Genomic DNA, 14,455 nt, shown 5'->3' on the forward strand with positions numbered 1-14,455 from the left:
TAAAATTACTGTCTGTAATGGTAGCAATAGGGATACAAACTGTGCCCACCAAAAGAATTTATTGGGGTGGGGGAGTTGAACATGGGCTACCATTAAGGTGTGTTATTTTACCATTAACTTGTGCTGTTTTAGCACAGGTCCCACTTTATGCAATAAAACCTAGTTACTAATAATCTGGGTTAACAGTAAAATAACCTGTCCTAAAAGTATCCCCCCCCCCCCCCCCTACTCCCATGTAGTTTCTTGTAGGGGATATTTTATGTAGTCTCTTTGTTCAGAGTGCCTCAATTCTGCAGAATCTGGTGAGGCAGGGAGAAGAGGTGGTGTAACTGGGGGCAGGGGGGACAAAATTCCCCGGTCCTCCAAGGGGGGCCCAGTTCCACAGTCCCCTACACCCGCCCCCCTCCCTCCATCCACCACCGGGTCGGGCCCCCTCTAAATTCAAATTGTAGCGCCTCACCTCGACCTCGCTCCGTGTGAAAGAAGCGCAGCAGTGGCAGTCTGCAGATCGCCTCCCTTCGGCCCTTCCCTACCTGTGTCCCACCCTCGCGCAAGTTACGTCAGATGAGGGAGGGAAGGCCCAAAGAGAGACGATCTGCAGACTGCCGCTGCTGCGCTTCTTTCGCATGGAGCAAGGTCGAGGTGAGGCGCTATGATTTGAATTCAGGGGGGCCTGGCCCGGTGGTGGACGGAGTGGGGGGTGAAGGCGATGACCTCGGGGGGCGTGGCGGGGGCAGGGACCTGGGCCCGGCCAAGTCTCTCAGCGGCCCTGACTGGGGGTGTGCATGCCCACATTGTTCAATAGATCTGAAGTGACACAGAGAGGTGAAACAGAGACAAAAGTCAGTGGAGAAAGTGGAGTAGGGACCCAAATCTCTCAGGAAATTTGGGAAGTTGCTCATGTCACTGCAAACAGCATGATAGAAAAAAGGTATAAGTGGAATGTAGAATGAGTGGGATAAGGTATGGGAATAGAAAACGGATGAACAGAGGCGTAAAATGGATGCACGCGAGCAAAGCCATTGCCTGCTGTCCCTTTTTTCTTCCTCCAGTTAATGAAGCTCAGTGGCTGTAGAGTCCTGTTAAGTGGTTTGTTATCCTGAAGGTTGACAGGAATTGTTTGGGGTTGTTTAAAGATGTTTAGGTTGGGGGAGGGGGGGGTTGTTTCAGGCTGTGAGCATGTATGAAATGATTTTGGTCCCTCCCACTGTGCATCAGAAAGCAAGGTTTGTGAAACAGAAACAAATTTCTTTTCCAGCTGACCCCAAAATGTCCTTTTTTTTGATAACATAAGGAACTAGATCCTGGACTATTAATTTAGCTCAAAAACTTAGCAGATCAGAGCTCAGCAATCAGTCAATTTATCTTGAAAATGAGACCCATTGTTGACACCGGTCAAATGGTTTTTATTTATTTATTTATTTATTTAATTATTGATTGATTGCATTTGTACCCCACATTATCCTACCTTTTTGCAGGCTCAATGTGGCTTACAGAGTAAGGTTATGTTTTCCCTTCATTAAACCCTTTTCTGCCCAAAGAAAACTTCCAGCACTGAAAGGTGGACTTTATTTGGATAATGCAATGTGGACAACAAAATGACAGTCTGCTTTAATAATCAGCAGTGACAAACATTGCAAGTGCAGAATTTGCCCTTTCATTTCTTGTAGCAGCAAATCTAGTGCTAACTTAAACCCTTGACAATTAAAATCATACCTGGTTTAAAAAACAATGACCATTTGACTCAAACTCAAATGTACCAACCACAAGTAATTTAATTCACAATAGCAGAATAGTGCACTGGAAGTCGGGTGGCTGAAAGACTCTTAATTTCTGAAAGTAATACTGTTCAAAACTACCAATATAAAACGAATCATAAATGAGCAGAAATATACAAGTAAGAGTGGTCATAGATTTTGTCTTCATGGGAAACTCATCACCCTTTTAAGGGTAACCAAACACTGACATACAAAGACTGATGTGACTGCTTTTTAAGCTCAAAGAATTTGATTATGGATTCAAAGCACCATTTTTATACATTTCCATTTTCTGAGAAAATATTTTACTGTTATACAAATACATTTCTGCACTAGATACTAAAAAATTGATATTCCAGTAATTGAAAATGGACACTAAAAATTCAACTTGCATGGTAATCACAAACCATCAAAACAGAAGAGTGCAAATTGCTGTGCACATCCTACTTACAAATCTAGAGGGGTCTGCACAGAGTTCTTAACTGATTCATTACAAGATAAAATACTGATATTTGTTAAACTTGTACAGTTTTGGACTGTCTAATTGGAATAATTCTACATTCTAGTGTACATCTAGTTCGTGTACTTATGGGAAGCATCTGGTACATTTAGACCCCTGCTTACTAATCAATCTTCACTGGGGGGTTTTTTTTTTTTAGGTTTGTTTGTTTCATTTTGCCTTTTTAAAGTCAATTTCTAGTAGGTTACTCATAGGAGAATTCTGTGAAGAAAAAAATGTGTAAAAATTTTGTGAACAATAACAGATACTGAATACTCTGGCAAAATAGCTTAGTCACTGTGAGTATAATAAATTTAAACTACAATACATAATTATTTTTCTAGAAGAAATAATTTTAAGGCTTTAGTGCAGAATTCCCCTAGGAGTACTGCAATGTGCGCCATAACTAAAGCTTCTGGTCTTCAAATGTCTATATTTGCCAATCTGCATTGCCCAAAAAGTGCTCCGAGCTGCAGGTATTGCTGACTACATTCCTGCCAGTTCTTGCAGCAGCATAGTGCTGTCCATGATTGTTTTTCCCACAGATGGCAGCATTTCTAAAAAGTCCATTCGGCTGGCAGCTCAATGCTCCTCTCAGGCTCTACAGAGTGCCAAATTGAAAGCCATAAAAACCAGAAGCCTTAATTAACTACAAGGTAATACTCTACTCATCCCTCCCAACTTATGCCTTTAGCTGTGTCTCTGCTGTTCTTTCTTTCCCTCATATGCTCTCTGCATCTGCAGTGTGTCCTCACCAGTCCCTCTTCCCTCTAGTCAGCCAGTCCTCGCTTGTAGCCCCTTAGCCAGTCATCCAGCCTACTAGTCAATTGCCTCCCTACCTTGCTCCACTGTTGACAGTCATCCTTATGCCCCCTCTGCAACAGCAGATGTCCTTGGGTTCTGTGTATTTCTCAGTGAGCTTTGACCATGTGGTACCTCTAATTTTGTGCTGGTCTTTTGGTATCAGCTCTTTTGGGTGCTGTGTGACTGACTACTAGCTGCAGAGTGCAAAGTGGAAGGGGAGTGGCTGGCTGATGCAAATGGATGTGGAGTGAGGTGTGTTGAAAATGAGGACCCTGGAAGCTTTCACTTTCATTGCTCCAAATAGCAGCCCAAATGTTGTGTGAAGTTTTATATTTCTGCAGGGGATAAGAATTCTGCACAAATTTTGCATCTCTCAGAATGCCTCAGGTGTAGTTTAGTCATAGCACACATTTAAAGGCATCATGTAGTATATTCAGTTTCTTCCACTAAACGTCAAAACATGAAAGATCATTTAGCTACTTTACATCTGAAGAAATTATCAACTTGCCCATCAGTAAGGACCTGTACATTGAAAAGCTGTGGTATCAAACTATTTCAACAAGTCTTCAAGTTACACTTCTAAAGGACTCGCTCATCAAGCAGTTTGTTAAGTCCTTCACAGACCCTTTTGAGGTGTGGTCTGCAGTCACCATCAGGGCTATAAAGGGCAGTGAGGAATTCCACGTTGGCAAAGTGACTGAAGACATGGTCGATGCGCACATGAGATCTGGCAGTCAGGTGTCGTTCCACCAGCTCATGCAGCAGTTTCTTACACTCATTTAAAAGTTCAGCAAGAACATTTTTATCAAAAGTATATTCTACCTCATAAAAGCTCACAGCAGTCATGGATGTTTGACTCAGCTTCTTTCTAAACTTGTCTACAATTTCCAACTCTTCTTTACTGAACTGATTATTCCTGTAAAGAATCCCAATTTTAATTGCAATTTTGATCAAGTCCTTCATAATTTTGTGAGCTTCCTTCTTGTTTTTTGTATATTCTTTTGTTGCTTTATATAGCTCATCTAGGATTTCACTGCTAGTATCATCAACGAGCATGTTTGCCATGGCTTTGGTAGCCATCCTGCTCAGGATTTTTTTCTGTGCTTGCACAGCAAGGCTCTTGGAACTGAACATTTCATGTCCTACAAGAAGAAAAAGAGAAGATAGTTTTAATTTTGGAAATATGCATGAAGTGGCATTAACACATATTGATTAAGCCTTTGCATGATAAGACAGTTAACACATGTTGATGAAGATGGTAGTGGGGTTGGTAATGGTTCAGCTAACAATTCCATTTTTGCTTTAGTTACTTCTGGTACCTTTTGTAAACCCATGCAACAAAAATGATTTTGTGAACAGATGTTTCAATTTGCATCAGTAGGAGCTAAGAATCTTAGAAATGAATGAAATGGACTTTTTTTTTCCCATGGAAACATGATCTGTAATAATTCTTTGCTCAAGGTGTTATCGCCCAGGCACCAGGTTGGAAATTGACCTTAGCACCCACTTACCACCAGAGTGAAAGTTAGTCAAGGAATTTCTTGGCAGCTGCTGCTGTTCATGAGGATGCTGAACTGACGCACCTACAGGTACACACAGTGGTGGGGTGTTAAGTTTTGGGGGGGAAAAATCACATACTACATCTCTTAAGTAACAAGGGGCTTGATTTATTAACCATTATTCCATCATAGTAAAGCAGTAGTAATCACATAAAAAATTCTCTTAAATGGTAATAAGAGATGGTGGTTGACATAAAAAGTCTGAAAGAACTGTGGACAGAAGACAGTACCTTAAAATAGGTTTTGTTTAGATATGAGGCTTACATCTTTACAATTTATATCTGCTCAACACCTAATTGAAATGAAAACTATTACTCATTAATTGGTTGTATGTTTTTAGTTGCAGTGGGATATGCCAAATGTATGATGCTGTTTGGAAACTCAACACTACTGACAGAGTAGGTACTATATATATATTTTTAGTTCACAAATTTATTAGTTTTATTTAAGCACAAAACAACTCTAAATGTAACACAACATTGCCAGATGGTATGGTCCCACCCAACCCTACACCCACCCTCCTCTAACAACCTCAGCAAAAGTCCACCCAACTTAGTCCAGTAACCCCATATGACAACAAAAGGGAGCCCAAATGACAGACAAGGTGTCAAAGTGTCCATTTTGTTCTGGCACTGTTGCCTCATACCTATATATATCAAACACGCAGAGTTCCACCAGAAGGTAACGTTCAGTATTGATGCATTCTCCCAATTCCTCAATATTTCTTGAAAAGCAACTGCTACCATAAGTTTATAAAGTTTACCACTACATGGGAAGTTAACTCACAAACCAGCTTATAATCGAAAGTGATCGCCGGCTATCTTCCAACACAAATCGGGAAATGGCCGGCGATTTCTTAAAAGCGGCGAACTCGGTATAATCGAAAGCGGCATTTTTGACAGCATTGCCGCTTTGCCGGCGAAAGTTCAAGGGGGCGGTTCGGTAGATTAGTGAAGGTGGGACATGGGCGGGCATGGGCGTGGCTACCAGATGGCCGTTTTTCGCCGATAATGAAAAAAAAAAGCGGCATTAAGCAGTATTTCGCCTGCTTTACTTGGTCCTTTTATTTTCATGACCAAGCCTCAAAAAGGTGCCCCAACTGACCAGATGACCACTGGAGGGAATGGGGGATGACCTCCCCATACTCCCCCAGTGGTCATCAACCCCCTTCCATACTAAAAAAATAAAACTAAAAACCTTTTTTGCCAGCCTGTATGCCAGCCATTTTTTCTGTATGTGCAGGAGCAATTTTAGTGATGCATGCCTCTTCCCTGATGAAGACTCTCGAAACCTGGCCATGTTGGCGGAGGTTTGGCTTGGAAAAAATATCGCTGCTGAAAGTTTTATAAGTTAAGTACTAGATAGTAGACAGTACCTGATACTAGTAGTTGGATTTAATATACATAAGTAGATTTGGATACAAAATCATGAAAAAAGAAAATAAATAGTAAAATAAATAGTAAAAAAATATTGAATAGTATATTCGGGTTGATCAATGAAGAACAGAGTGTCACCGATGGAATACTGGGGAATTCCCCAGATGCTAATGGTGATCAAAGTAATCTGACAATCCCCGTTGAAGATAGAATGTGCAGTTTGTATAAATGTGTATGCTGCGATTGATATTATCATCAAAAGTGGGAAAATGTCTAGTGTTTGAGATATGCTTTAAATTTTGAACTTTGAATTGATCTCCACGCTATAAATATAAGGTCTCCTTCATTTGATTGAATACTTATGTAGGACCAGGTTTGGGAACCACTGGCTTAGACAGTTATGTGCACTAATTCTAATGCCAATTAGTGTCAATAATTGCTTGTAAGGTGGCAAATATTGGTGCTGACTGGTTTGTTAAGTAATTAAGTTGCAAACACAAATCCAGAATACAACTGGATTGGCATGTGCAACTTAAGTTGTACTATATCAGTCGTTCCCAACCCAGTCCTCAGGGTACACCTAGTCCCATTGGGTTTTCAGGATATCCAAAATGAATATGCATGAGATAGATTTGTCTCGCCTCAATTGCATGCAAAGCTAACTCATGAATATTCATTGTGAATATTCTGGAAACCTTATGGGACTAGATGTACCCCGAGGACTAGGTTGGGAATGGCTGCACTATATAGAATCTGGGAGTAAATGTTGATATTGCCCCTCCCAGTATCCCTCTTCCTATATCCAATCTCCCCATCGACCAACCCAATACATCCAACCCCCCCCCCCCCCCCCCCCCCCGGCAACCTCCCACTCTTCACCCTCCAAATCCCTTCCCACCTTATCAGGAATCCATGGTGTCTGGTAGAGTGGGAATTATGCCAATTTGCGCCTGTTCTCAACAACCATGGGTTCAAATATGGCAATACCAGCTACAGAAATACCCCCTATCAAGTAGCTTTACAACTTCCATGAGATGATGAGGACCACATTGGAGTGTAATGTGAAACCTTGCATATGGCCACAAGGACACCCCCACACTGGAACTGCTTCTGCTAAACACAGTATGCAGTGACAGTATAACTTGCCTTTTTATAACTTGAGAGATTAATGGCTTGCCACCCGACCCCAGGGCTATGGGTGGATAAAAGGGGGAAACGGGCTAGAGCCCAAAGTTCCTAGGGAATGAAATAGTGACTCAAATGAAAATACAGATCAGCAGGCTAAACGAAGAATATCAAACCACTGAAAAATAATTTTAAATGAGTATGAATGGCAATTGAGCATTAATAATTATTCACTATACTTTTACAGCCTTTATCAGACACAGGGCATAAATAGAAATAGTATTCTCAGAAAACAACAGACAAATTAAAGGCTCGTTTTATAAAGCGGCGCTACCGATTAGAATGCGCTGGAATGTGAAGATGCCCATGAGCATTGAATGGACTTCTTTGCATTCAGCGCATGCTAATCATTAGTGCTGCTTTGTAAAAGGAGCCCTAAGTAATTGTTTCAGTCATAATTTCTTCAAGCTTCTGAAATATATTCATAAAAGGAAAAAAAGCACTATGGCTATTTTCCAGTGTGTGTGTCCTAGCTACTTACTATTCCTTCATTATTTTAATTATGACGACACATTTTGGCAATAAGCTGTTTAACTACATCAAACTAAGCAAATGTATTTTCATTTCTAAGAATGCACTTTTATAACTTATTTCTACCAAGTTTTAATATAACATTACTGAAATGTTACTGGTGTGTTAACAAGTGCAGCTGCTTTGTGGGAGATTAGAGTACATTAAATTCTAGTCAAGCACCTGAAAAAAAAATCACCCATCATTTAGGAAGAAAATTACAGTCCTGGAAGGATGTCTGAAGATTAAATTAAGCAAGCCTGTTATTAAATACATACATTATAGCAATTGGGCTCTTATTGCATAATGCAATACGAGTGATATAAAAAGAATCACCAATTACAGCTATAAAGGGCCTTAGACATACATACAAAACCTGAGCTTTTATTTCTAGTTTCTGCAGTATTTTTTTTTATTACCTATAGAACAAAAGAAATTTAACTGGGTAAAGAAAATCATTCAAAATTAGGTACAGAAAAAATATTACCCAGTTTAATATTTCTTGACAGAATAAAGATCCACGATTTCTTTTGCTGAGCTTCTACAGTACAATTGACACTTGAGTTTACTTGTTGAAGGTGGGGCATGCGAGAGATACAGAGGCACTTTTATTAAAGCTTAGCACACGCTAACGGAATTAGCATGCACTAAATGCCATGATGCCTAGTTCTTCAGGTTTTTTGCTTTGTATCTCAGTGTGCACCAGGCATGTGGCTAGAACTTGGGTTTTAGAGGGGCCTGAGCCTAAAGTGGGGGGGGCACAAAATATTGCCCCACCCCTGTGTTTCTGCCCCCTGCAACCTTACATACCTGAACTGGCAGAGGGTCAGCGGAAGTCCTCCTCTACACAAATCCTAGCAGTTGGCACTGCTTTTCCTGGGCCACCGCTGCACAAGCCCTCCCAACCCTACGCATGCTAGGTTTTCACGAAACTGAGCATACACAGGAGAGGCCCATCCCTGTGCATGCTGAACTTTCATGCATGCAAGCGGGAGTGGGCCTCCCTTGTGCATGTTAAGTTTCACATAAACCAAGCATGTGTGGGAGGGGGTGTATGTGGCTTTGGGAGGAAGAGAGCTTCTACTGGTGGGGCTTGGGGACCCCTGCCAGCGAAAGCAGCAGACAGTGCCTCACTTTTTGATGAAACCAAACTCAAATTGGGGGACCCAGGCCCCCAAGGCCCTTCTGTGACTATGCCACTGGTGTGTACTTGTAGTAAGTACAATGGCCAAATAAAACTCATTTCATATGCCTCTAAAGTCTTTCACTCTGGAATGGCGATCGCCATGACGGATCAATGTAAGCCACACTGAGCCTGCAAATAGGTGGGAAAATGTGGGATACAAATGCAACAAATAAATAAATAAAGTCTAGACTATCCTAACAATTTGAAACCAAATTGCAAGGTATGGTGAATCATCACAGTGCTTTCTTCTTCCAGTCATTAGCAGGGCAATTATATAACTGAGTGCCACAAATTATGCCCACCTTGTGCACATTAAGTGCCGTTAGTTGGCACATATGGGTGTAATTGAATTATACAGTAGCAGCCATAGAACAAGATTCAGTAAATGGCGCCCAAATTTTGGCACCAAAATAATGCGCACTGAGCGCTATTCTATAAATAGAATATTGCTCAGCATTGTGATTTGCGCCTGACTTTAGGTGCAAGGATTTACACCAACTGAGGTGGCGGTAAGGGCTCCCACCCAGTATCACCAAAACTCTACAATTCAACACAAAAGATGCCACCACCTTTTCCACTTCAAATCTCTCTCTTAAAAAAAAAAAAAAAAAAAACTATGAATAACCACACAAACTATAGATGCCCTCTCCACATTGAACAACACTACTGTAACTCCACCAAAATGTAAATTGTAAGCCACTTTGAACCAAAACTTCTTTTTGGATAATAGTGGGATACAAGAATGAATAAAATAAATAAATATTCTATAAAGGAAAGTAGGTGCCTATTGTCTTGTATAGATTAGAATAGGCTCCAATTAGGGTCCCTTTATACAATTGCCCTCCACATGACTTTAGGTGCAAGGATTTACACCAACTGAGGTGGCGGTAACAACAACAACACTTCTTTTGTTTTCTCTTTTTGTTTCCAAAAATGACATGAAGTCCAGAAAATATCATTGATATTTCCTATTGTATCAAACGTCTGCACAACACTAGAGAACCATAGGTGTGGAATAAAGCTTTCCCCAGCTTTCCCTGGTCCACCCGAGCCTGCCTCTCTCCGCTTGCCTGCTACAGTCTGACGGTTCCAGCTTGTTCCAGTCCGCTGATCCAGCTTCCCCCTGCTTGCTCCAATCCAGCCGGTCTACCATATTCCAGTCCGCCTGATCTCAGCTTGGCTTGTTCCGATCCGGTCCGCCTGACCCCAGATTGTTCCGGCCCACCAGTTTCCCAGCTTGTTCAAGTCTGCCGATCCCAGCTTGTTCCAGTCCGCCTGAGCCCATCCTGTTCCAGTTCGCCGATCCAGCGTCCCCCTTGTTTGTTCCAGTCCATCTATTCCAGCCTGCTTGTTCCAGTCCAAACGCTCTAGTGTGTTCCAGTCCGCCTGCTCCAAGCTCGTTCCAGTCTGCATGATCCCATCTTGTTCCAGTCCGCCCGATCCCAGCTTGCTCCAGTCCACCAATCCAGCTTCCCTGTTTGCTCCAGCATTCCAGCTTCTCCCTTCTTGTTCCAGCCCATCTGCTTCAGCCTACTTGCTCCGGTACACCTGCTCCGATCCCAGCTTGTTCCAGTCCACCGATCCAGCTTCCCTGTTTGCTCCAGCATTCCAGTCCGACTGTTCCAGCTTCCCTGTTTGCTCCAGCATTCCAGTCCGACTGTTCCAGCTTCTCTTTGCTTGCTTCAGCCTACTTGCTCCGGTACACCTGCTCCAGCGTTCCAGTCCGACTGTTCCAGCTTCTCCTTGCTTGCTTCAGCCTACTTGCTCCGGTACACCTGCTCCAGCCTGCCTACTCCAGTACATCTGCTCCAGCGTGTTCCAGTCTACCTGAACCAGCTTCTCCCTGCTTATTCCAGTACACCTGCTCCAGCTCCTCTGCTCCAGCGTGTTCCAATCCACCTGAACCAGCTTCTCCCTGCCTGTCTCAGTCCATCTGCTCCAGACTGCCTGCTCCAGCTTCTCCCTGCTCGTTCCTATTCATCTGCACCAGCTTGCTCCAGCCCACCTGCTAGCTTGTCAGCCATTGACTTACTTGCCTACTAGCTTACTAGCCCGCTAACTCACCAGCCATTGACATACCTGCTCTCCAGTTTCTCCCTGCTCACTCCTGTCCTCCTGCATCAGTATGCTCCAGCCCGCCTGCTAACTTGTCAGCCCTTAACTTACCTGCTCTCCAGCGTCTCCCTGCTCATTCCTGTCCATCGGCACCAGCATGCCCCAACCCGCCTGCTAGCCTGTCTCCCACTGATTTACCTGCCGACCTGCTAACTTGTCAACCTACCTGCCTCACTGCTTGTTCCAGCCCACCTGCCTCTCCCTGCTCGTTCCTGTCCATCCGCACCAGCTTGCTTCACCCCGCCTACAAGCTTGCAGCCACTGCCGCACTTGCCTGCCTCCTAACTTGCCAGCCACTCACTTACCCACTCTCCAGCACATCAATCCCTCCAATTCCAAGCCTCCGGCTCTTCGCTCTGTCACTACACTTACACCTGTCACACTGTAACCACTACTTATGGCCCCTGTCCACATCTTCTTCCTTGCCCTGTCCCTTCCTAATCTTTTTCCCCTCCCCTTACCGCTGTCTACCGCTGGAACCCATTGCCCACCTGTGTTCCCTCCCATCCTGCCCGCTACGGCATCCCTCACCACCTCACCATCTCTCCAGTCCCCCTCCTCCTTCCTAGCCCTTAATCTCCAACATCTCCTTCCTACCATTAACCCTTCACCATTCCTCCTAAGTGCACCCCGTCTTTGTCGCCCGACCTCCCCCACCCTCCTCCGCACTCTCTTGCTCCTCCTCCTGCTATCCGCGGGAGACATTAACCCTAATCCAGGCCCCCCCCCCACCTGTCCTCCTCCTTTCCATGCAAACGCTTCCGTGATGTCTCCAACCTCGTCCCTATTCCCCTCCTCCCCCCCTCTTCCCTCCCCTTCTCATGTGCCTTGTGGAATGCCCACTCGATTGGCAACAAACTGCCCTTCACCCACGATCTCTTCATCTCTCGTTCCCTCCAACTGCTCGCCCTAACTGAAACCTGGCTCTCCCCTGACGACTCTGCCTCAGTCGCGGCCCTCTGTCATGGAGGCTATCTCTTCTCCCACACTCCCCGCCCAGATGGCCGCGGTGGAGGCGTCGGGCTACTTCTCTCACCCTCCTGTAGTTTCCAACCCCTCCTCCTACCGCAGTCTCACTGCTTCTCGTCCTTCGAAGCTCACTCCATCCGGCTATTCTATCCATTACCACTCAGAGTTGCAGTCATCTACCGCCCCCCTGACAAGCCCCTCTCTTCATTCCTTACTGACTTCGACGCTTGGCTCACCGTCTTTCTTGATCCCGCATCTCCTTCCCTCATTCTTGGTGATTTTAACATTCACGTTGACAACCCATCCAATGCCTACGCTTCTAAATTCCTTACTCTGATATCCTCCTTTAACCTCCGACTATGCTCTACCACCCCTACTCACCGTGATGGCCATTGTCTCGACCTCGTTCTCGTCTCTTCCTGCTCACCTTCCAATTTCTGCACCTCAGTCCTTCCTATCTCAGATCATCACCTAATTACCCTCACACTTCATCACCCTCCCCCTCAACCTCGCCCAACTATAACCACGGCCTTCAGGAATCTCCAAGCTGTTGACCCCCCTACCCTATCCTCCCACATCTCCAATCTCTTCCCTTTCATCTCGTCTTCTGAATCTGTCGACACGGCTGTCTCTACCTACAATGCAACTCTCTCCACCGCTCTGGATACCCTAGCACCATCTGTCTCTCTCCCCACTAGGCGCACTAATCCTCAGCCCTGGTTAACCCCCTGCATCCGTTACCTTCGCTCCTGCACCCGATCTGCTGAACGACTCTGGAGGAAATCTCGCACCCTAACAGACTTCACCCATTACAAATTCATGCTATCCTCCTTCCAGTCCTCCCTATTCCTTGCCAAACAGGAATATTATTCTCAATTAACCAATTCTCTTGGCTCCAACCCTCGTCGCCTCTTTGCCACCCTCAACTCCCTACTTAAAGTACCCTCCGCTCCCACCCCTCCCTCACTCTCTCCTCAATCACTAGCTGACCACTTCCGCGATAAAGTGCAGAAGATCAACCTTGAATTCACTTCCAAGCCTTCTCCTCCCTGTGACTTCTTAACCCACTCCCTCAACCAACCTAACCCGGCCTCCTTTTCCTCCTTCCCTGAGATCACCGAAGAGGAAACTGCTCGCCTTCTTTCTTCCTCCAAGTGTACCACCTGTTCCTCGGATCCCATTCCCACCAATCTGCTTACCAACATCTCTCCTACAGTTAACCCCTCAATCTTTCACATCCTCAACCTCTCTCTCTCCACTGCTACTGTCCCTGACACCTTCAAGCACGCAGTAGTCACACCACTTCTCAAAAAACCATCACTTGACCCCACCTGTCCCTCCAACTACCGCCCCATCTCTCTTCTACCCTTCCTCTCCAAATTACTTGAACGTGCTGTCCACAGCCGTTGCTTTGACTTCCTCTCCTCTCAGGCTGTCCTCGACCCGCTTCAATCTGGCTTTCGCCCACTACACTCGACAGAAACAGCACTCTCTAAAGTCTGCAATGACCTGTTCCTCGCCAAATCCAAAGGCCATTACTCCATCCTCATCCTCCTCGACCTATCCGCCGCCTTTGACACCGTCAATCATAATTTACTTCTTGACACACTGTCCTCATTTGGGTTCCAGGGCTCCGTCCTCTCCTGGTTCTCCTCGTATCTTTCCCAACGCACCTTCAGAGTATCTTCTAATGGCTCCTCTTCCACCCCCGTCCCGCTCTCTGTTGGGGTTCCCCAAGGATCTGTCCTTGGACCACTTCTCTTCTCGATATACACCTCTTCCCTAGGCTCGCTGATCTCATGTCATGGTTTCCAGTACCATCTCTATGCCGATGATACCCAGCTTTACCTCTCCACTCCCGACATCACAGTTGAAACCCAGGCCAAAGTTTCAGCCTGCCTTTCCGACATCGCTGCCTGGATGTCCAACTGGCATCTGAAACTGAACATGGCAAAGACTGAGCTCCTTATCTTTCCACCCAAACCCTCTTCTCCTCTTCCCCCACTTTCCGTCTCTGTTGACAACACCCTCATCCTCCCCGTCTCTTCAGCACGCAATCTCGGAGTCATCTTCGATTCCTCCCTCTCCTTCTCTGCCCATATCCAACAGACAGCTAAGACCTGTCGCTTCTTCCTCTATAATATTAGCAAAATTCGCCCATTCCTCTCTGAACAGACCACCCGAACCCTCGTCCACTCGCTCGTTACCTCTCGTCTTGACTATTGCAACCTTCTCCTCGCTGGCCTCCCGCTTAGCCACCTATCCCCCCTTCAATCTGTCCAAAATTCCGCCGCACGTCTTATCTACCGCGTGAACCGATACTCTCATATCACCCCCCTCCTCAAGTCGCTTCACTGGCTCCCAATCCACTACCGTATACAGTTCAAGCTTCTCCTATTGACCTTCAAGTGCACTCAATCTGCTGCCACCCATTACCTCTCTACCCTCCTCTCCCCGTATGTTCCCACCCGTAACCTCCGCTCTCAGGACAAATC

At 45.1% G+C, this 14,455-nt stretch overlaps 1 protein-coding gene across 1 annotated transcript in view; it reads right to left on the bottom strand.

Moving 5' to 3' along the window:
- Positions 1–1,612: 1,612 nt before the first annotated feature.
- TNFAIP8L3 (TNF alpha induced protein 8 like 3) overlaps positions 1,613–14,455 on the bottom strand; it is a 97,526-nt gene continuing 84,683 nt past the window's right edge. Inside the window, exon 2 of the mRNA XM_030190416.1 lies at positions 1,613–4,202. Coding sequence (XP_030046276.1) covers positions 3,640–4,194 — 555 coding nt within the window. The 5' untranslated portion in view covers positions 4,195–4,202 and the 3' untranslated portion in view covers positions 1,613–3,639. The remainder of the gene's footprint in view (positions 4,203–14,455) is intronic.

Source organism: Microcaecilia unicolor, chromosome 1, assembly GCF_901765095.1.
Source record: "Microcaecilia unicolor chromosome 1, aMicUni1.1, whole genome shotgun sequence".
Classification (NCBI taxonomy): Eukaryota; Metazoa; Chordata; class Amphibia; order Gymnophiona; family Siphonopidae; genus Microcaecilia; species Microcaecilia unicolor.